At 43.3% G+C, this 23,814-nt stretch overlaps 1 protein-coding gene across 6 annotated transcripts in view; it reads left to right on the forward strand.

Annotated features, from left to right (window-relative positions):
* Positions 1–22,664, forward strand: part of NTN1 (netrin 1) — a 250,838-nt gene extending 228,174 nt beyond the window's left edge. For all 6 annotated transcript variants that reach the window (XM_075846787.1, XM_075846782.1, XM_075846784.1 and 3 more), the window contains 2 exons: positions 7,603–7,677; positions 18,126–22,664. In XM_075846787.1, the coding sequence (XP_075702902.1) occupies positions 7,603–7,677; positions 18,126–18,454 (404 nt within the window). In that variant the 3' untranslated portion in view covers positions 18,455–22,664. The remainder of the gene's footprint in view (positions 1–7,602; positions 7,678–18,125) is intronic.
* The last annotated feature ends 1,150 nt before the right edge of the window (positions 22,665–23,814 follow it).

Here is a 23,814-nt window from a genome sequence, read left to right on the forward strand (position 1 = left end):
CGGAAATCATACCGGCATACGATGCGGAAATAATACCGGCATACATAGTTAGTACGACTGAAAAAAGACACATGTCCATCAAGTTCAACCAAGGGATGGGAAAAGGGAAGGAAAAATTTCTACACATAGGAGCTAATACTTTTTTGTTCTAGGAAATTATCTTCGCCTTTTTTGCAGCATCTACTGTCCCTGCTGTGACGGCTCCTGCGGTGACTATTCCATAGATTCACAGTTCTCACAGTAAAGAAGGCTGGTCGCCTCTGCAGCTTGAACCTTTTTTTCTCCAGACGGAGAGAGCGCCCCCTTGTTTTTTGAGGGGTTTTACATGGAACAGGATTTCACCATATTTTTGTATGTGCCATTCATATATTTATATAAGTTAATCATGTCCCCCCTTAGTCGTCTTTTCTCAAGGCTAAATAGGTTTAATTCTTTCAATCTTTCCTCATAACTTAAATTCTCCATGCCCCTTATTAGCTTCGTTGCTCTTCTTTGTATTTTTTCCAACTCCAGGGCATCCTTTCTATGAACTGGAGCCCAGAACTGAACTGCATATTTTGCATATCATACGAAGCGGAAATAATACCGGCATACGATGCGGAAATAATACCGGCATACGATGCGGAAATAATACCGGCATACGATGCGGAAATAATACCGGCATACGATGCGGAAATAATACCGGCATACGATGCGGAAATAATACCGGCATACAAATACCGATAGTAGAAACTGACTTGGATATCTACCCCCTGTGCCCCTGATAGTATTACACCTAGGGTTGCAGGATACATCGAAATTTCGATACCGTGCAGCCTCAAACGGTTCAATACTTCGGCCGCACAGCTCAGTATAGTAACACATGAATGTATGAGAGTGGGGCTGAGGCTGTGTAACACAGCCATTGCCTTGCTCCTGAGTCCTGACAATTGTGTGCGCGTGGTCAGCATGATGTGATGCGACCAGTGCTGCGCTAATGATTGCCAGCACTGGAGACAGGGAACATGGCGGGCGCACTGCAAATCACCCCCATTTTCTGTCTTCAGTGCCGGCGCCGCCGCTCATTAGTGCAGTGCCAGCCGCATCACCTCATGCTGCCGCGCGCACTTATTGTCAGGAGCCTATATGCCTATATTACACAGCCGCAGCCCTGCTCTAACAGTGGAGGTCAGACAAACCTTTCATCTCCGCCGTTATTCCCCTGAATGCTGCGATCAAAGCTGACTGCAGCATTCAAGGGGTAAATGAGAAGGGGGATGCCCAGTGACGCGATTGAGGGACATACCATATATGGGCAGATAGCCCAGGGACCATTGAAGGACCCCAGGGCTGTCTGACCATATTTCCTGTTGTTAGGGCATACTTAGGTCTGTCCTAACAACTGCCTGTGTACGATCAGTATATAGATATCTGCCTGTGTACTATCAGTATATAGATATATACCATTACATTAAAGTTTAAAAATAAAAAAGGAAAAAAAAAATGTTCAATTTAAAAAAACAAAAACACTTTTTTTCAAAATAAACATTAAAATAAGTCTCTACATAAAATATACACATTCAGAATTGTTGCTACCGTAATAACACATTTATAGCGTCATTTATGATGTTTACGCTGTTATAAAATAAAACCTGCTTTCTTTCACTTATTTATGTGAGGCACGAGGTGTTATGAATTTTGAGCCTCAATGTGCCTCTTATTAATAGTAATTAACCCCATCATGCACCTCACACATTAACCCAATGTTGTCCATTATGACTGAGGAACATGATGGGGTTAATTACTATTAATGTGCGGCGCACAGAGGTTCAAAATTCAGCACAGCTTGCGCCTCACATCAGAAATATTTAATTATTATTGTTGGCAAAGTATCGTTTTGGTATCGAGTATCACTATACTACACGAAGTATCGCTATCGAAGTCCAAATTCTGGTATCGTGATATTTTATTATGGAATATCTAGAGAAAACGACATTGAAATTACATTGTCGGATTTTTATTTTTTAACAGTTTTCTTAACATAAAGAAAACAAAAAAGTATGGAAAACTGGGATCAAATATCTTTCTAATGGGTTCAGGCTACCTCTAGAACTTGTCACTAATGTGTAAAAAGGGGGAGCTGCATCCCGGACCCGTTATCCTGGACATAGGGGCTATGCGGGGTTTGAACAGGAGATTCTGTGGTTCATGAGCGGACACCTTCCTTTTACAATGTGTCCTGTATATATAACGCCGTTTTGAATTGTTGCTCATGTTGGGACCTGCCTGATATGGTTCAGCAGCCCCTCATACACTGCAGCCTCCTGACACTGAGGAGAAAACACATGGATTAGCTGACAATGAAAGGAGACATTAAGAACATGTCTCTGTAGAGATGAGTCTGACAGCCTGCAGGGGATAATGGACAAGATGGAACGTCAATAAACAATGAATCAATTCTGTGTGATCATGACACAACGGGGAAAAAATTCATGTAAACCCCCTTAATAATGCCCGCTGTAAAACCACCAAAACGGCTATATGACCACTTACTGCTTCTTCATGTCATCAGTCGTCAATTCTTCCTTCCATATATAGCTTACCTGACCCAGATGTACCTCCAAAGTGCAGGTGCGTGGTTCTCTAAGACCGTATCACGCGTTATATGCTTAGATACAGTAAACAGTATCACACCATAGACTTAGATACCTCTGCTCCACAAACTTTTACACCTGGGCTTAGACACCACCTCAGGATCTAAATATGCGGTTATTGGTCACTAGGGAACAAATAAACATTAAATTGACGCTAGTAGATGTTTAAAGTGTTGACCTGATGCCGGTGACATCACTGTCCACACGTCTGTAGAGGAGGGAGGTGGCAGCAGTCGGTGGATTGACATGGAAGGTCACAGTGACACCTCTCCTGTAGAACCGTTTTCATGTTAATCCATGAAACAGCTCAGAGGATTAAAAGCACAATCTGGAGCTCAGCACTGAGTGACGCCTGCATGTGGAGTTTGATGTGGCCTTAGGCATTTGTTTGATCGGGGAATGTGCCTAACTATCTAAACCTACCACCATTAATCCATGACACTGTCAACAAGAGATCGGCTGTCAATACGATCACAGAATGAGCAGTGGGGGCCGTGTCACCTTCTAATCATGACAATAGCTATCAGGTAACATTATGAGTCTTGTCAGGCCTGGTGTAAATTCTGACCAGACTCCTTGCCCATGTCAATATCCGCAGTTGAAAATCTAAGACCGACTATAAACTATAGGGATGGCACCACCATTGAAGAGACTGGTTGTTACAGTGTGTCCCTAGCAACCGAGCTGTCAGACATGATGAAGCTGGATTAGTACTGGGCCAACAGCATAGAAGGGAGAGGGATTTAGGTGGAGAACCTCTTAAAACATTTTGTGGCTAGGAGGCCCCCAGTCCCTTCACTGCCCTATGAGTTAATGGTCTTACTCTGTAGGTATAGTATAGTAGGTGCCCACAGTGGTTCTCACTTTTTTTTCACCCCAAGCACTGGGGACCTGCTTTACTGCTCATGCTTCACCCAGCAGGACGGCTCAGCTAAACTAAATCCACCAAGTTCATAGCTTAAACCGCAGGCTGTTCTCCTCCGCGTTCCTTCTCAAGGCTTTCCCTTGTATAACGCGTACATAACTGTTTGATTTGCCTCTTCACCAGACCGTCGTGGGCTCCTCAGTTTTTGATGGGAGCAGATAACGTCCCATCCATGCCGCAGGCTGCCTCCTCATCCAGTATAGAGTGCAGTGTTGGGTTCGCAGAGAGTTTTTTTCTTGGCAGAGGTTCTAGGATTCCATTGAGTATTAGTAATTCTCTCTCCGCTTGCATTTCATTACATTCAATTACTTGCTCGGTGCAGGGCCTGTGTAAGTGCCTGAGAATGTGTCCTCTGTGCTCTCGCCTGCAGCTCTGCTACTCGAGGACTATCACATCCGTGCCCTTCACCTGGGCAAGGCTTCAGCTCAGTGACTATGATACTGGGGCAGTGTCGTGGGACACAAGTACCATGATGTGACTTATTCAATCAAAGTCTCACCAATTTGTTCTCACCTTATGCGGCTTATTCCTCTGAACCTACGAGTGTGAACATACACTAGAAGCGGACCATGCTGGATTTTATGTCAGCCTAGCATGTGCTGGTTCTCTGATCAACACTTCATGGGGCTGTTTATTGGGTGCCATTGTACCACACTTTCACAGGGCACCTTACAGATGCCCTAATCGAAGGAGAAATACACTCGATAAAAGGCCATGCTAAAGCCACCCATTCATAGACCTCTTTCGACCAACTGAGCGTTCGGACGACAGCTCTCCCTCTTTCAATTCCTGAATAAACTTGTACATTTGGATCAGCTGAGGGTAGATTGTGCATAATCCAACATCTAATGCCCGATGCCTCTTTTCTCTGTCGGTACTGGCTGGTTGCCCCCATACACATTAGATTGGTGGGTTGCAGTTGTGCTGAATCTAATGTGTATTATGATCATTTTTCTTGTCAGCTTTTGTTTTAAGACATTTTTACTGACCACTAAATTCCAACAGATCATCATCTAAATGACTCCAAATCGCCTTCTTGTATCTTCTGCACCATGTAACTGTTCACCTCTAATGATCCCCATGGTGCTTCACTTTGCGGATAGGAAAGCACGGACTTGTGACACTATGGACCTTCCGTCTAAATTGTACAACTAAATAGTATTGGTTCTATCCATCCATTGCGTCCATACACATTCCTATTAAAGAGCTGAAGAATTCAATGATTCTTCCTGTCTAACACAAGCCAACCCTGAATGGCACAAATAAACAATGGACCATTCCTGACAATAGGACAGTCCAGAGGTCTCACGGGGGGTTAGGCTTTAGGTGAAAGAGACCACCGGAGGTGGAAGACACAGCTCTGTCCTTCTATAAGAAGCTTTGTTTAGGGTCTTCTCTAAAAAGAACAATGGATTACTTATGTGACTGGTGGAATCTCTCATTATTTTTAAGGCATTGTTGAGACGAGGACGAGTATCCATTAAAAGCAGAGATAAGATTTTATTTTTCTTTTATTGTAGTCCAGAATCTTTCAACCAGTTTTGGGGTCTTGTATTTTATTAGTCCAAATGAGTTGTTCATTTCGGATTCGCTTGTCACCAACAGATGAGCAGAAACTTAAGGAGATAGGTCTGATTTTTACCTTGGAAGGTTGGGAAAACTTTAAGGGAAATTCCACTCATTTTTCAGAGGCTCTTTGGAAGATGAAAGCAGCGACCAGGACAATTCCCACTTGCACAACTTTTGGTAAATCTCCTCCATAGTCTTTTTCAGATTTGGGATCACTCGTCACTATTTATTATAGCTGCCATAAAGCCTCATTTCTAGTTATGGTGACCACACAGCTCGTGTTTCTCAAGAAGGTTTTGATTTTCCATGTCCTCTTCATGATTTCATCCATCTTCTTGCTGCTCGTCCTCTTCCCAGCACAATTGTTCCTTTTAATGGGCTTGGTATCCAGAAACATATAAAGCTTCGATACGGTCACTTGTGCCTTGAGTGGTTGATTTGGTGAATGATCTTCTGGTTTGTTCTCCTTCTGCTCAAAAGTTTTTGTCAACTCAGAAGGGTCAAAATGTTTCACGTTCTGCTTCTTTATCTTCCATCTCTGATACAAAAACATCACTATGAGAAACGTCTTTTTTTAAGAGTCACTTTTTTTCTTGTAGAATCGCAGGATATTAAACTCAAGAACCCAACACTGATAAAGGGTCTTGGATATTGGAGCCGTAACGTTTCTCTCAGCTACTAAAGTCTTATTAACCGTCCAGGTATCGGCTTGAAGGGAAAACCATTATTGGCTAATTAAAATTACTGGACCATGTTATTGAATGAGAGCTGCCGGGACTGGAGAATCTGACACAGTCGGAATTCTCAAATTCTTTCTGACGGACAGTACAGATTCTCCACTCTCCCGGAGCATCGAAATGAATACAAAAATAAAAACCACTCACAGATTTAATGAACAAAACTTCTACACTAAGTTTTCGTCGTAGAACAAACATTCTGTATTTGTTTTGAAAAGAGATTATAAAATACTGGAAGACAATAATCCATCAATTTGTTTCACTTTTCTGACAACTCTTAATATTATATCAGCTGATAAATGTCATGACTTCATCCCACACGTCAACAAGCTGAATTACGGGGTTTAAAACATTACATTGAAATCAAACACAATTTTCCTCTAGAGAGATGGATATTTTTCTTCTTTTATTTTCTATCTTTTTGGCCTGGTCGTTCTGTTAATTGCTTCCATCTCCCGAGTCTTCTGGATTGTAAAAATGAGAGTTTATCAAATAATTTTTCCACCAATGTTTCGGTAATTCCTTACAGCTGGACCTCCTGAAGATTCCTTATGTTACAGAAGCCATAGACGCGAAGATGTCTTACCAACGTGGATGGTCAATGAGACTATGGAGCAGGTCGTGACTCGAGAATCTCCATGTACAATACCGAAACCATTCACGATCTCCCTTCTTCATCCTCCGACTGGGATGAAAAAATATTAGTGTTGTAAGCGGGCAGCTTATGTGTGGCGGAGGGTGCTATACGCCCTGCGGCTGCATGAACGATGCATTACATACTGGGAACTGTACTTTTTGACAACGTCATTTGTTTTTCCATTTTTTCTTCACTTGGAGGTTTACAAAAACATCACACCCCCTCCTGCATCCTTTATCAAAAGCTGTGGGACAGTAACTCCGGACATTTTTAACACTTTCATGCTGGACGAGTTCTGATCTCATAAAACTTGGCAAATTACCGCAAAAGATGCTGAGGACATCAAAAGTAGTAGCTAGGTATTTTACGGTATATTTATTACAGTACATAAAATACCGTCGTCATCATACTATAGATTTCTCCGTCATTAATGCACTTTTATTATAACCTATACATTGGTAAGTAATGATGAATGGCGGTTATTAAAGCTTTCCCCTCTCTCCTCCAGTCAAATGAGAACCTCCCAGGGAGGAGAAGAGGTGGTGGCGGCGGTGGAGGGGAGGGGGGGGGTCCGAAAACAATAATGAGGCCTAATCTAATTACATGGTTTATTTGTGGTGATTTGTCCTCCAATCAATCTTGCTCAAGCAGAATAATAGGCAGATAATGTGCACTGAGCTGAACTTCACTTGTTTCTGAGCTGCGGGGTTAATGAGAGGCGTTGGCCCTGGTGGGAGCAGTCATCCATTATCAGGCACACAAGCTAATTGAGAAGCATTGGCTGCTCGGAGACAGGCAGGATGCCATCCTCACAGAGCACAATCTCCATATTGGACACAGGAATAGCCTCATTTATCCGGACAGAGGTCTAGAGTTTATTATACAAAAAAACTATTTGTAAAAATATTGACTATATTATACCGGCGCAAGCAGAAAGGGATGACAATGCGTCCAGATTATGACAGAATCTAGTCCAAACACAGTAAATCTGTTTCTCCATGACTTACAGGGTTAAACAAAATGGCAGCCATTCAGTGGAGAAAGGATATTGGGAGTTTAGCACGGCGCTTGGTATTGATCAGGATTTGTCTCTCTCCGTAGACTGTGAGACCTACTGCAAGGCATCAAAAGGGAAGCTGAAGATCAACATGAAAAAGTACTGCAAGAAGGATTACGGTGAGCGTCCATCTAATCTAAAATCTGTACAATTTCAATGGACCAATCTGGTCAGATTTGATTGCCTAATGTTGAGTTCCTCTAGGAATGTAATCATATTTAATCAAATTGACAGATTAGGAATCCCTCACTAAGCAAAAAGTTTTTTGTTTTTTTTATCCAAATAACACCAATATATTCTCCAGCTCTATGTAGAGAATGTAGTCACTCCACCTCATCCTCACACATAAGTAACCCAGCACACACCATCGCATACCAGTGTCACCCAAATGAAATTGTCCAAATCTGAGAACCCCTCTAAATGTCAATCTCTTAGTGTCAGGGTCCTTTTACACTGCCAATTTTGGCCATAACAAATGGCGCCGATCAACGAGACATCATCGTCGATCAGCGCCTGTTTGCTCCTTTCACAAGGTGCTATGTTTGGGGACGAGCGCTTGTTACTCTCATCGCTCGTCTGCATTCATTTCTATCATGTCAGCAGCGCGTCGGGAGCTGTTCTGCCGATGACTAATCTTTAAGGCTGCAGAAACTATACGATCAGCCGATGAACGCTCGTTTACTGATAATTGGCCCGTGTAAAAGGTCTCATAGAAAGGTTTTTTTGCTGATAAGCTGATCACAGGGTGTTCTGCTGCTGTGACCCCCCAATGATAAGCTATACAGGTCCTCTTACACAGTCTATCCTGGCCCGTGTAAACAAACGCCGATCAACGAGACAACTCGTTGATCAGCGCTCATTTGCTCCTTTCACAAGGAGTTAGTATGGGGACGAGTGCTTGTTGCTCTGAACGCTCGTCCCCATAATTCATCATTATCATGTCGGCAGCGCGTCTCCATTTACACACCAAGATCTGCTGCCGACAACGATAATAGTTAACTTTTTTAAACCGATACGACCAGCAGATGAATGAGCGTGTGCCCGATAATTGGCCAGTGTAAAAGGGCCTTAAATGTGGGTAAAACCCAGAAGAAAGTGGTGAATTTCCTTGCAGCGCCGCAGGGCAGTAAAGCATTACACCGTTCCCACTGACATTAGCAGGTATTCCATATAATTACAGGTGTGCAGCGTCCCCCGGCCGCTGAGTGTCCTGAATGAAGGACGCCCCTAATACTTTCCTAAAAAAAAAAGTATTTGAAAAGGAATTTCTAACAGAGAGAACCCCTTTAAGTTGTCTGTAGTTTGTTTGGTTAATTGCACAGCTTTATATTAATATGAGCAGAATTCCTCCACATTTCCTTATTACCTCCAGGCTTGTTACATTCTGGTCTAATGCAGGGAACGAACAACAGGGAGGGGGGGGGATATACAAGTATTTCTGATGACCACTAGACGTGACCAGTGAACCTGTCACTAGGTGTTCACCGGCCATACGGCCTAGGCCCCTGATCATAACTGAGATGAGCCATACACTTCGCATTGGTCTTCTCTATGAACAGCTTGTATGGCCTAATAAAGAGAGGGATGTTGGCGTTTAAGTAGCTTTCCAAAAACAAGGCTGCCGCGGGATTTGCATACTAATCGGTGGCCAATGGGATAATGGAGCATTATTGGGGCAAAACAATGAACGGCCTACTTTGCATATCTCCACCCACATTCTCACAGCGCGGCAAGATCTGCTGTGGTGACAATTTATATCCTCATGTTTTACAGAGAGCTGAAGCGATGTGAGATTCCTGATAGACGATGCTGAGAAATACAGGGAGTAGACTTTAGAGTGAGGGAATTGTAATCCATTGCTGCCCCCTTTACTACAGCGAGGGGTTTGGAAAGCGCAGTGGGCACCGGAGACGACTATTTATTTTCTCCCGCTGGGTGCCCTGCCCTTACTCTCCCTCCCCGGGTGCAGATGAGAAGACAAGCTTTTCTTTACAAGGCCTTGGCCGGCCGCCATCGCGTTCTGACAAGAAAAAACGCCTGCGTCCTGCGCGGCTGCAGAAAGGGGAGAGTAAAAATCCTGACATGTCGCATTCTGCCTCCCGGCGGGGGGTGCTTGACAATCGTCAAAATGGGCATCTAAGGGACGCCTGCTGCTCTATTTAATACGTCCGCTCACTTACAAACCGCAGCTATTTCACCTCAGCGTGAGGGCTTCTTTTCCTGGACGCACGGTTAATCCGCCGGTGTCTGATCTCTGTGGCTTGGAAGGGCACGGTTTTGTATGGAGGGGAAGCTGGAGCTGCCAACTTTCCCAGAGAGCCTGGAAGGGTGGAGGGGGATTCTAGAAGGATAGGCCATGCCTTACAAACAGTATCTTAGCCTGGAAGTGGCAGGGGGGCCGAGGTACTGCCGGGCAGAGAGGGACGTGGGTAAGGGTCCTATCCGAGATAATAGGAAAGTCACAAAGAGAAATGAAAGCTCAGCTTCTATAGAATACAATATCCCTATAGAAAGTGAATTTTATTCCATTGTGTCCAAATGAGATTATATCTGCTGTAAATCATCGTACACAGCTGTGATGACTGAAGAAAGGGTTAAAAAGTCCTGTCTGTATACCGTCCCCATGGTTATCTACTCAGTAGTACTATACTTTTGTTTCAATTCCTTACCATTTTCATAATCTCTGCTTGCTGTCAGCGAATGGAAACATGCTTGTATATATCCAGATGCTGAAAACCCATCCGGATCATATTCAACTGACACAAGCTCACGACAAGCCTCTTGATAAGGATAGGGTTTCAACCACAGGCTATAAACAAGAATATTCCCATTCATTGACATCAAGCAGGTGTACATGAAACTGGAAAACCCCCTATGAATGACTGCTTAAAGAGGCTGATGTGAGCAATTCTGCATATAGCCCAAGCCAGGAAGAGGCAAGAAATCCGAACTACTCTGTGTGGTCATTGATAGCCAAAACAAGCCAGTCAATGCTACTGCACCTGCTGAGCGAACCCCCAAACCTGTGACTTAAAGGGGTGGTCTGGGAAAATGGTCTCTGCTCTCGTCCATATTGCGGCCTACGTCACGTTATTGCCCCACATTTCTCGTGTACATCGAGAAAGCCCCCAACATACATGATACACGCGTTAAAATTATCAGGAGTTTTCCCAGGGCCGGTCCCTGGCGGCGTATCGCGCTGTATGCCATACAGTGGGATACGTTCTGGCCTTTGGTCGGAGGTATACATCGGGAGTATTCCCAATATATACCTCCGACAGAAGGCCAGAGCGTAATGTCAATGGGGGCCTATCTCCATTTAAAGGGGTTGTCTGTTTTTTTCCGCAAATTAATGTTATATTTTGTATAATGAAAAGTTATACAATTTTCCAATATAGTTTCTGTATTAAATCCTCATGGTTTTCACAATCTCTGCTTGTTGTTATGCAGTAGGAACATTCATGGTTTACTTTCAGTGGATACAATTCTGGCCATGGTCATGTGATGGACACACAGGTGCACAGCTCGTTACAAGACACAGCACTGATACACACACAGTAACGATCCCAGCACCTGTGTGTCCACCTTGTGATCAGCATAGAGGGCGTGCTTTCTAGCCATCTCCCAAATATGAGTTTGTGGGATGCTCAACAGGCGTAAGAGCACCCACTGACTCCTAAGGCCAAATGCACACGATGCGTAATACGCGCTGAAATCCGCAGTGTAATACAGTGCCAGCAAAGTAAATGAGATTTCCAGTCATCTCATCGACACGTTGCAAAATTAATCCGCACGTAAATAGTCCTGCGGTGCGTATTTTAAAATCTGCAGCATGTCATTTATCTTGCATTTTCGCCTGCAAATTGTATCCGACAAGTTTATTAGGGTATGTTCACACGAGGTCATTACGTCCGTAATTGACGGACGTATTTCGGCCACAAGTCCCGGACCGAACACACTGCCGGGAGCCGGGCTCCTACCATCATACTTATGTACGATGCTAGGAGTCCCTGCCTCGCTGCAAGACAACTGTCCCGTACTGAAAACATGATTACACTACGGGACAGTTGTCCGGCAGCGAGGCAGGGACTCCTAGCATCGTACATAAGTATGATGCTAGGAGCCCGGCTACCTGCACTGTGTTCGGTCCGGGACTTGTGGCCGAAATACGTCCGTCAATTACGGACGTAATGACCTCGTGTGAACCCAGCCTTATAATAAAAACAAAGCACCAAATTCCATAGCATAAAAACCGCACTGATCACAAATTGCACTATTAGGTGTGGATTTCACCTGCGGAGTTTTGTGCGTGTAATCTTACAGCGACGTATTTAGAAAAAGAAACACGGCTGCAAACTTGAATCTACAACAGTGATGTCCAACTTGTGGCTTTGTTGCAAAACTACAACTCCCAGCATGCCCTCACAGCTGCAGGCTTATAAGGCCAGATTCACACGACTGTAGGATACGTCCGTGTGACGGCCAGTAAAACAATGGTGGACACGGGAACGCATGTATTACAATGGGACCGTTCACACGGCCGTTGTTTTAACAGACAGTGTGAAGGGTCCGTTGAAGAATAGAACATGTCCTATTTTCTTCCATTTTTACGGATCCCTCCGTAGGCTCAAGTCTATGAGGGATCAGTGAAAAAAGGTCCCGCACGGGTGCAACTCGGACGTGAAAAACTGTAGTTTTTCACGTCTGAGTTTGTACTCGGTCGTGTGAATCTGGCCTTAGGTTGTGGGACGGCTGGGCCGCTAGAGCTAACCAAGGGTTGTAATTGTGCTTACTAAACATTCCCTATAGGCGGGGGGAGCAGTTTATACACCACCGCTATGTTTGTGAAGCTGGGAAATATTCTGCAAGTACTTGCTGGGATTTTTAGTTCCACTACAAGCAGAGCAGCACCGAGGATTCTGTATAAAGTAACCTGGTGAGTAAATGTAGTGTGTGGCAGAGCTGGTACAGGGGCGTTTCAGGAGCGAGTGTACCCCCTCCCCAGCCGGTGACACATCTGCAGCCTGCACTTGTGTTTTCACAGCTGGAAGGTGAAATAAGAAATTCTGGAAGACTTTAGGATTGAGACTGTTGATTTTTCCAAAGGTGTCTTCCCCCCCTCCCCCCAGCGGGAAGGTTCTCGTATTCCTGCGCGGACTGCCTGCAGACAGGATGGTCCGATGCCCTGGTTAACTAGATCCTCCTGCTATGGCTCACATTATACACGTGGATGGACATTTTTGGGGTCTGTACAAGTCAGGCACCTAAAACCAGAACAATATATTACTATGGGGGAGGGGTGCACTTATAAGTCACCCTTAGCTCTGACCTGAAGCGAGACAATTCTCTCCAAAATATATCCCTGATCAGGTTCGTCTTTATGACATATCAGTGGCCACGTACAATGGCTTGTGGTCAGTGGGAGGTTGTCTTATTTTGTGCCAAAAATTCGAGCTGGAGGGAAAAACATCATAAAAGAAAAGTTTTCTCCTGCTTTCCCCGGGGGTCTCTGACCTGTGACTCCCCAGCCAAACTACAACTCTTTCCATACAGGTGCAATGGAGACACCACAAGTAGGTGTAGTTATAACATGTTTAATCTAAATCTGTTTATATTATGGGAAAAATGCCACAAAACGCAAATTTATTATATTCATTAAAAATACGACACACAAAAACATTATCCGTGAAGACGTGCAATTTTCGGGGGCAATAGTTTAAAGCTTTGACTGTATCTGACATATTCTCCAATTATTTCCATTGGTCCTAAATGACCATTTTGTTACCAGACGGACATAGATCATTCATTTTTACAATTCTCGAAGCTTCATCTATCCGAAATAGTTATTGGAGACGTTAGAAAATGAAGTTGCCCATAAACCTGCAATAGCTGAAGGTTCATACGACCGCTATTCCTCCCAACTCCCCCATAAACGTGCACTCTCGGCTAAGCGTACGTGTGTTTACAGTGGGGAGACGGGAATAAGACGCTGCCGGACACCGAGCAGCAGCTCATCCACCACAGGAACAAAGGATACTAAAATGTCAAATATCCCATTCTTCCTTCCACTGACATCTGCCATTGAGGGAGGCTCGTGTACCAATGTTTCGGAAATAATCAGTTAGCGGGAAAAAGACGCATCCTGCTCGATGTTCGGGCGGATTTTGCCCAAACCTCCCATTGACGTCAGTTTGAGGGAGGAATAGTTTTGCGGCGGGGCCCACCATGCAAAATCCGCCCTGTGGACTAGCCCTTAGACTACACTACAATCTGTACAGTAGATACAGCTCTTCCTTTCAATTACAAAAATGATAAATGACTTTTATTGGAAATGAGAAACAAAGTTGTGTTCATCTATAAGGTGCCCATACTCATCCGTGCATAAGTCAGTGAGCTTCCTGATGTCCTGTCATTATTAGAAGTGCAGTGGAGCTCGGATACTAGTGCAAGGAAACAAAACTCCCAGTAGTTCTCTGTTAGCAAATACAGCCTGTGACAGAATACAGGCTGCTGTAAATGTCACCTGTATTCCGCTAACAGTCGCACAGGACATAGTATGTATGGTCGAATACATGTGCCTATCTGGCAATGTTGATGCAGAGAAAGACAAAAGACAATGGTCCTCATCCTAGTGAATAATTCCTTCCCGACTTCAATACGGCAATCAGACTAGATCCCTGGATCAACGCCCCATCTACAGTAATCTAGTCCTCTGGCAGAGAGTTCATAGTGTGACTGCTCTTACGTACATAGATGGGGATTCTTTACTGTATCCTTTCCTCCAGACGTAGAGGATGCCCCCTTGGTATAGTTACAAATAGATGACGAGAGATCTCTGTATTGACCTTTGATGTATTTACACATAGCTATTCCTCGGCCATCTTTTTTCTAAACAACCCTCAATTTGATAATAATTTTGGGTACTGTAGCTCACCAATTACATTTATTACTTTAGTTGCCCGCCTTTAGACCCGCTCAAGCTCGGCTATGCCTTTGCCGTGAACTGGTGCCCAGAGCCATACACAATATTCCAAGTGCGATTTATAAAGTGGTAGAACCATGTTCTCCTCACGTTATGCCCTTTTCAATGCACCCCATGATTTTATTTGCCTTGGCAGCAGCTGCCTGACACTGTTTGCTACAGTTCAGTTTACTGTCAACTAAGATTCCTTTAGCAGGTCAGTTTCAAACAGTATTTTCTCATTTTGTATGCAATATGGACATGTATTAACCCTTCCCAAATGCCTAACCTTACATTTGTCAGTGTTCAACCTCATTTGCTACTTCGCAGCCAAAGCCTCCAACTTCTCCAGATCCATCTACAAGGTTATTAATAAATATATTAGACTGCATAGGGCCTGATACTGCCCCTGTAGTACCCAAGCTAAGTATGTACCGTTAATAACCACCCTCTGCTTTCTATTACTGAGCCAGAGACTTACCCACTTTTCTCCCAGCATTCCCATTTCATGTACCAACCTTTTATGCAGCACCGTATAAAATGTTTTGGAAAAATCAAGATCTATGCCATTCAATGACTCACCCAGGTCCAGTCTAGAACTTACCTCCTCATATACAGCTGTGGGGAATAGAAACCCCTGCAAGCTTATGTGTATAGGTGGTAGGTGAAATACACACACACAAGGTTGTTTCTGCCTTCCATTGATTGGGAAGTCAGAGACGAAAACTGCTCGAAGAAAAAGCATGCCGCGTTTTTTTAACGTGAGCGACTTTGCGCAGATTTTGACGTGGTTTCTTGGTCAAAATCAGCTATAAAAAAAAGCTATATGAAATCTCTTTCATTTGTTCCATTTGCAGAAGCCATGTCCATAGTTACCAGACAACTGACCAGAATTTGATTGTAAGCTTCTCTAGAGCAGAAATTCTCTGTGTATGGTATTGTAAGGCCAGGATCACCCAAACCACAGAGGAACCTATATTACATAGTAACATAGTTCGTACGGTTGAAAAAAGACATGTCCATCAAGTTCAACCAAGGGATGGGAAAGGGGAAGGTAAACATTTCTACACATAGGAGCTAATATTTTTTTGTTCTAGGAAATTATCTAACCCTTTTTTAAAGCCATCTACTGTCCCTGCTGTGACCAGCTCCTGCGGTAGGCTATTCCATAGATTCACAGTTCTCACAGTAAAGAAGCCTGGTCGCCTCTGCAGCTTGAACCTTTTTTTCTCCAGACGGTTTTCTGAGGGGGTTTTACATGGAACAGGATTTCACCATATTTTTTGTATGGGCCATTCATATATTTATATAAATTAATCATGTCCCCCCTTAGTCGTCTTTTTTCTCAGCTATATAGGTTCAGTTCTTTTAATCTTTCCTCATAACTTAGATTCTCCAGGCCTCTTATAGCCTACGTTGCTCTTCTTTGTATTTTTTCATCCTTTCTATGAACTGGAGCCCAGAACTGAACTGCATATTCTAGATGAGGCCGCACTAATGCTTTGTAAAGTGTTAATATTACATCCCTGTCCCGTGAGTCCATGCCTCTTATAATACACGACAATATCTTGCTGGCCTTTGAAGCAGCTGATTGACATTGTGCTGTTGTTTAGTTTATGATTTACAAGTACACCCAGATCCTTCCCAACAAGTGACTCCCCCAGTGTAGCTCCCCCTAGGACATATGATGCATGCAGGTTGTTGGTACCCAGATGCATAACTTTACATTTATCTACATTAAACTTCATCTGCCAAGTGGACGCCCAAACACTTAGTTTGTTTAAATCTGCCTGCAATTCATGAACATCTTCCATAGACTGAACTATATTGCATAGCTTGGTGTCATCTGCAAAAATAGAAATAGTGCTATTAATCCCATCCTCTATATCATTAATAAATAAGTTGAATAATAGTGGTCCCAGCACTGAACCCTGGGGTACACCACTTATTACCGGGGACCATTCAGAGTAGGAATCATTGACCACAACTCTCTGGATATGGTCCTTGAGCCAATTCTCAATCCAATTACAAACTATATTTTCTAAACCTATAGTGCTTAATTTACCCATTAGGCGTCTATGGGGGACAGTGTCAAATGCCTTTGCAAAGTCCAAAAACACTAAATCCACAGCGGCCCCTCTGTCTAGGCTTCTCCTCACCTCTCATATAAACACTATATCCACAGCGGCCCCTCTGTCTAGGCTTCTGCTCACCTCTTCATAAAAACAAATCAGGTTGGTTTGACAACTTCTGTCCTTAGTAAAACTGTGCTGGCTGTCACTTATAATGCTATTTATTGTCACATAATCCTGTATATAGTCCCTCAATAGCCCCTCAAACATTTTCCCCACAATTGATGTTAAGCTTACTGGTCTATATTACATGCGGATTTCACATCTCACAATAGAGTAGGTGAAATCCACTGCAAAATTTGGAACAATCCACATCATGCTCCAAAGTCTGTGTAAAATTCTACCACTATGTGAATAAAGTTTTCTAAACCTTATTTATATGCAGTGTGCTGTATACAAAGGTATTTCAGGAAAATTAATAGACTACTCGGCAACAAAGTCACATGTACTAGTCACAAAGAAAAAATAATGCAACTATAACATTCTTTTTATGTAACTCGAGCATAAAACTATTAGTAACTTTCACAAGCAATATAGGTGAACATAATAAATTAAAAGAAAATAAATTAGAGGCCACACTCAGCCCCCCTTGTAGATTGCGGCACATAGCCCTCCTCATAGATAGCGCCACACAAAGCACCCGTCGTTTGTATAATGCCACACAGCCCCCCCTTGTTGATGGTGCTACCCAGCCCACCTGGTAGATGGTGCCACCCAGCCCCCCCCCTGTAGATGGTGCCACCCAGCCCCCCCCCCCTGTAGATGGTGCCACACAGCCCACCTCCCCCTGTAGATGGTGCCACACAGCCCACCTCCCCCTTGTAAAAGCAAATAAAAACATTTTTAATTACCTAGCTCCATCCCCTGCTCCATGCCGACACGGGACCCTTGTGTAGGCCGGCAGGTCATCACACTGGCCTGCGCTGGGACTCTAGGATTCTTATAGGCTGCAGGCCGGGCGACGCGGGCCCCGTAGCAGCAGGCGGCCCTGAGAGGATGGGACCGCTGCATCAAAACCGCTGTTCACTGCTGATAGACTCCCTGTATGCCGGGCGGCTGCATAAGCGATCAGCTGTACCAGTGGTGCCCCCCCCCAATTCCATTCCAGTTGTGCCCGGGGCGCAAGCCGTGCCTGCCCCCCTCCTAGCTACACCCCTGCATGTATGGTTCTTTGGCACTCTGTACAGTAACTAACACAAGGTCATTTGTCATGGGTGGAGAAGTGAAGATGACATCTGTAGTGGAATCATAGTGTTGGTATTGTAGATAAAGAACATATGGGATCATTTCTAATTAAGAGAGGAATAAAAATGTCCTGCATATAATAAGAGGTGGGTGAGTAAATGATGGACATGGCTGGTCACCCGAAAACAAAGATGTCCAAATCTGTAATCCTGACTATACCGCATCAAGTCTTAGGCAATTGTTCCAGCTGGGCTCAGTGACTAATGCACTAGTTTCTCTTGTCTTTTAGCGGTCCAGATCCATATCTTAAAGGCGGACAAAGTAGGAGATTGGTGGAAATTCACAGTCAATGTCATCTCTGTCTATAAACAAGGAACCAATCGAATCCGTCGAGGAGACCAGAACCTTTGGATCCGTTCCAAAGACATTGCCTGCAAGTGCCCAAAACTCAAGCCTATGAAGAAGTATCTGCTCCTGGGCAATGATGAGGACTTACCTGACCAAAATGGGGTGGTGGCAGACAAGACCAGCTTGGTCATACAATGGAGGGACACATGGGCAAGGAGGCTGAGAAAATTCCAACAGCGAGAAAAGAAAGGAAAGTGCAAGAAAGCCTAGAGGCGAAGAAGACTGAGGGCCCTCAAAGGAGAATCCGAGTTATGTAGAAGAGTGAGGGAGGACCGTAATTGCTGCTTGCTGTAGAGTCTGGAGCAGATAGGTTTATCCATTTAGAATTTTTATTTTTTTTCCCAATATTTTCCCACAAGGAGGATGGAAACTCTCTTTTCGAAGCAGGTCGTTGATAGATGAGGTGGAGAGGACGAGGGAGGGTCACTTTTAATTATGAAACTGATGCGTTTGCACCTAATATGTAGAGTTGATTCACAGACACCAGATCACAGGACAGAGAAGGAACAAGAAACAGGGGGTGGGGGTGGGACTGGGCTTGGGGGAAAGAGTTGTTGGAGAGATTTATGGCCATGCAAGCTGTGAAATTTGCACCTGTTCAGTATCTCCTACTTTGTGAGTCATTAATTGTAAAAACATTTGTTCACGTTCTGCAAAGTCAATGCCCTCTGGCTTCTTCTCCATTGAGATGGAATGGGGATAGACGACCCCTCCTAGCAGTTTAGTAACCTGTAAAAACACCCCTCAGGGCGGGGGCTTATTTTGTTAATAGCCACACCGCAACCAGGCAACAACAAAGGTGTTAATGCAACGCTATTCCTGATATTTGGTATGGTCTTTCCCCCCCAACACTCGTACTTTTTTTTTTTTTTTTTTACTTTCCATTAGGTGCTGACTGCTAGGTATGAAAAACCTAGGGGAAAAAAAAGATTAATTTGTAAAAACAAAATGCAAATCCTAACATTTTAAAGTATGTATATCATTGAAATAACTTGTGTTTTTTTTTTTTTTAAGAAATCAAATCTTTATGTTGTGTTTTTGTATATGTTTAATTCTCCCCATTACCCGCTCACCCTGTACATAGCAATGCATACAGGATTGACAGTATTAGCCGGTCAGGATTGGGGTGGGAGGGGATTAAAGTAAACTTGTCAGCAGAGATTATTATATATATACGGATTTAAGAAAAATATATATGGAGTTGATGTAGCTTGTGTTTAGACCCCGAGGTCCAGGACACGTGTATTTTTGTGTTTTTAATATGCTCCTTTTTAGAGGGGTTTTTACATGATTGCCATTAACTGAAGATAGTTTTAGTTTTGTATAACTGGGCACAACGGTCTTCTTGAATAATCATGGATGGACCAATCACAGGCCACCATTCTGCTTCTGAATATACAAGGACCTGGTGACGTCACTAAGCGCTTTTTTTTACAAGGCCGTATTGTTGGTGTCGTCAATGGATCCCAATAGAAAAAAAAAATCCAAATGAAGAGGTTTCCCCTGTTTGGATCCGCTCCAGCTATTGGAAAAAAATATATATGCTGAAAGGACACGGTACAAAAATAATGATGTGAACGGGCTGTAAATCATGGGTGGATCATGGTAGAATTGAATGGTTGGATTGTGGGTGGCTGTGAACTTTGAGAAATGTACAGCAGTGATTTGACAAGAGTCCCGGTTATGTCTACCGCACAGATGTCTTCTATAGACGTGGTCCATAAAATAGAAATCTGGAAATAATCTGCTGTGGATTTGTAGGGGAAGTCTCATGACAAGTCTCGCTCTTCAGGAACCAATTTGTTCTAAATTGGTAGCAAGTTTTCAGCCCAGGGTACGTTAGGAAAGGAAAACTCAGTGGCCAACGATGTAAGAGGTCAATATACCACCAACGCTAAGGAGAAAAAAAAAGTCTCCTGGCTCCTCCAACACCCAGAGGTCAGCTCCATGGCACTGCAACATGGACTCCGATTGTGTTTTAAAGGCAAGAAGATCAGTTTTCATTTGTCGTTTTCCAGGAGGTCCTACATGTACCTCTGCGAGTGCTGCATTTTCCACCACTAAGATTTATGATATATCAATAGCATATGCCATGAAGGTTTGGTGGGTGGGGGCGCCATGCTGCATCAGACCTGCTTAGCTTTTTCCAGGAGACACCAGCCTGGCCCATAGACTTGGTGTCCTTTACCCATCAGTGATCATTGGGGTCCCATTGGTCAGATCCATACAATAATACATTTATGGCATATCCTGCCAGCGATCCGACATAACTCTTAATGATGGGAATACCCATACCCATTATAGACTATTAGGTATTTGAACGCCAGATCTTGATATGTTTCTGTAAAATAATCACCAGCCTAATGTATGGATCTAGATATTTAATGACCATAATAATTGAAGGGTCTTTCTGTGTTGGACACTTGCACCCTGCCCTCGCCGGTCCCTTTCCTATGGCAAAAGTAAATCTGCAATAAGATCTTGAGGGAGAAATACAGACTAAATCCTCTCCTCACGTCACTAGAGGTTACTGGTTGGAGTCTGTAAACCACCGATTCCTAAATTAAAGGGGCTGCAAGCTGTATAAAGCCCCCAGAACCCTTTACGCTTAGGCGGGTCATAATCTGGCACAATTCTCATGTCCCTGTACCAATAATTGTGTTCTAGATTTCCAGGCGGCCATTCTGTAAATGACAATCGGCAACAACTGAAGAATGTCATTGATTTCTAAGTACTTTTTGGTGACAAAATAATTGACCCTAGATGGGGAACAAGGACACGCTAAAGAATTGTGGGAGGCGGGTGTAAGGGTGGTATGTATTACACAGCGATTATACTCTAAATATAACCAGCTATTAAAATATCTGCCTTCTAAATTTTCTTTAAGACAAGACCTAAATTCCCTTCTCAAAGCAAAGCATCAGGGCAGAGTTAATTGGAGTTTGTCTTGGCGCGGGGACAGGATCTGGGTGTTTGGAGTGGAGGGGTCAGGATGTGTGATGGATTTTGGAATAACCTTCTGTACCTTTCCAGGATGTCTCAAACTCTGAGCGTTAAAGAAGAACCATCACAGAATTGCCAAAATTTCCGTAACCTTCAGAACGTTCCCCGTGACATATGAGAGATAATTACCTCAGGTCATGGTATCAACTGCTCAGCAGGGGTCAAGGTGCGGACCCTCTTACAGTAATACTCGCCCGCTTGTCCTGGAAACCGCTCTTAAATGGCTTTTCCTGGACTTCAGACGCTCTATTTGCCCAGTTAATTTGAGGGGATTACCCTGCGGTGCATCCGTTCAGCTGGAGGTCAGAAGTTAAAGACGGAGCTTTCCTCACAAGGGCACAAGTAACGCCTGTGGTTTCATTTCTTGAAGTTACTGTGGCCACATGTGTGTTAAGAGTTTGGGAGGGATTTTTTCTTCTTATTGACACAGACAACTTGTTTTTGAATGAAATAACATTATCTTGCAATTACGGGATTATGTGGAGCGGACTTGATCTTGTTGTACGTTGCTCCACGCTCATGGTCGCCTGTGACCATAATAAAGTAGATCGTCCAAGATGAAAAGATGTAGCCCCGATCAGAGGAAATGTTTATTAGAGATGAGAGAATCGATCTGTTTGTTTTATTTGGACATAGCGACTGATTATAAACTCTACAACTCTATAGTAATAGGGGGCACACGGTGAACCGATTCCCCGATCACGGAGGTTCAACCTGGCACGATCGGTTCACTCATCTCTAGTTCTGATCTATAGTCATTACTGAAATATTCTGCTAAATCACCCAAACTCTCAATGACAATGACTCGCAAACAATGGAACATATTTCCATGGGTTTGATGCCACAGTTTGCAGCCATAGATTCACATTTATAGCTACGAGCACTCATTAAATGGTAAAGTTGGCCAAATTCTATGGACAAAAGAGGAAAGACAAAGTGTACAAAATATGTAGATAAAATTTAAAGGCCCTACACAAAAATGTACACGAGGTTTACACTCAGAGATAATCCAATCTGACAGCGGTGGATTATACGGATTATTGCTAGGTGTTTGTGTATATGTTACACTCAAAAGGATTTTATGCAGGTTAAATAATGTGATCCAATCATTCTGAACATAGTGATTGCTTAGGGTTGTACATTAGATATGTTACTAGATCCAGCCAATTGTGTTGGGATCTGTCTATCTGTCTATATGTCTATCTTTAAACACAAATTTACACTTTATATATAGATGTGATATACATTACTTGTACTGATCCTGAGTTACATCCTGTATTATACTCCAGAGCTGCACTCTGCTGGTGGAGTCACTGTGTACATACATTACATTGCTTATCCTGTACTGATCCTGAGTTACATCCTGTATTATACTCCAGAGCTGCACTCACTATTCTGCTGGTGGAGTCACTGTGTACATACATAACATTACTTATCCCGTAGTGATCCTGAGTTACATCCTGTATTATACTCCAGAGCTGCACTCACTATTCTGCTGGTGGAGTCACTGTGTACATACATTACTTATCCTGTACTGATCCGGAGTTATATCCTGTATTATACTCCAGAGCTTCACTCACTATTCTGCTGGTAGAGTCACTGTGTACATACATTACATTACTTATCCTGTACTAATCTTGAGTTACAGCCTGTATTATACACCAGACCTGCACAAATAATTTTGCAGCTAAAATCTCTCTGTATTCCTGGCTTGCTTAATGTCTGTACATAACTTGTTTTAATGATTTAGCATTCTGGGAAGTGTTGTCTTTCAATCAGGCACGGTACAGTAAATTAATGTAAGAAAATCTTTTTGTCCCTCAGCTAAGCTGTTAAAGGTCTGGCTGAATACAAGCTTACTGACTGTTTTCAATGACAACTGGCAAAATAGTGATTGCAGCTCTGAAGTATAATACAGTATGTATTTTAGGATTAGTACAGGTTAAGTAATGTAATGTATGTACACTGTGACTCCACCAGCAGAATAGTGAGTGCAGCTCTGGAGTGTAATATAGGATGTAACTCAGGATCAGTACAGGATAAGTAACGTAATATATATACACAGTGACTCCACCAGCAGAATAGTGAGTGCAGCTCTGGAGTATAATACAGGATATAACTCAGGATCAGTACAGGATAAGTAATGTATGTACACACTGACTCCACCAGCAGAATAGTGAGTGCAGCTCTGGAGTATAATACAGGATATAACTCAGGATCAGTACAGGATAAGTAATGTAATGTATGTACACACTGACTCCACCAGCAGAATAGTGAGTGCAGCTCTGGAGTATAATACAGGATGTAACTCAGGATCACTACGAGATAAGTAATGTTATGTATGTACACAGTGACTCCACCAGCAGAATAGTGAGTGCAGCTCTGGAGTATAATACAGGATGTAACTCAGGATCACTACGGGATAAGTAATGTTATGTATGTACACAGTGACTCCACCAGCAGAATAGTGAGTGCAGCTCTGGAGTATAATACAGGATGTAACTCAGGATCACTACGGGATAAGTAATGTAATGTATGTACACAGTGACTCCACCAGCAGAATAGTG

The sequence above is a fragment of the Rhinoderma darwinii genome, chromosome 13 (genome assembly GCF_050947455.1).
Source record: "Rhinoderma darwinii isolate aRhiDar2 chromosome 13, aRhiDar2.hap1, whole genome shotgun sequence".
Taxonomy (NCBI): domain Eukaryota; kingdom Metazoa; phylum Chordata; class Amphibia; order Anura; family Rhinodermatidae; genus Rhinoderma; species Rhinoderma darwinii.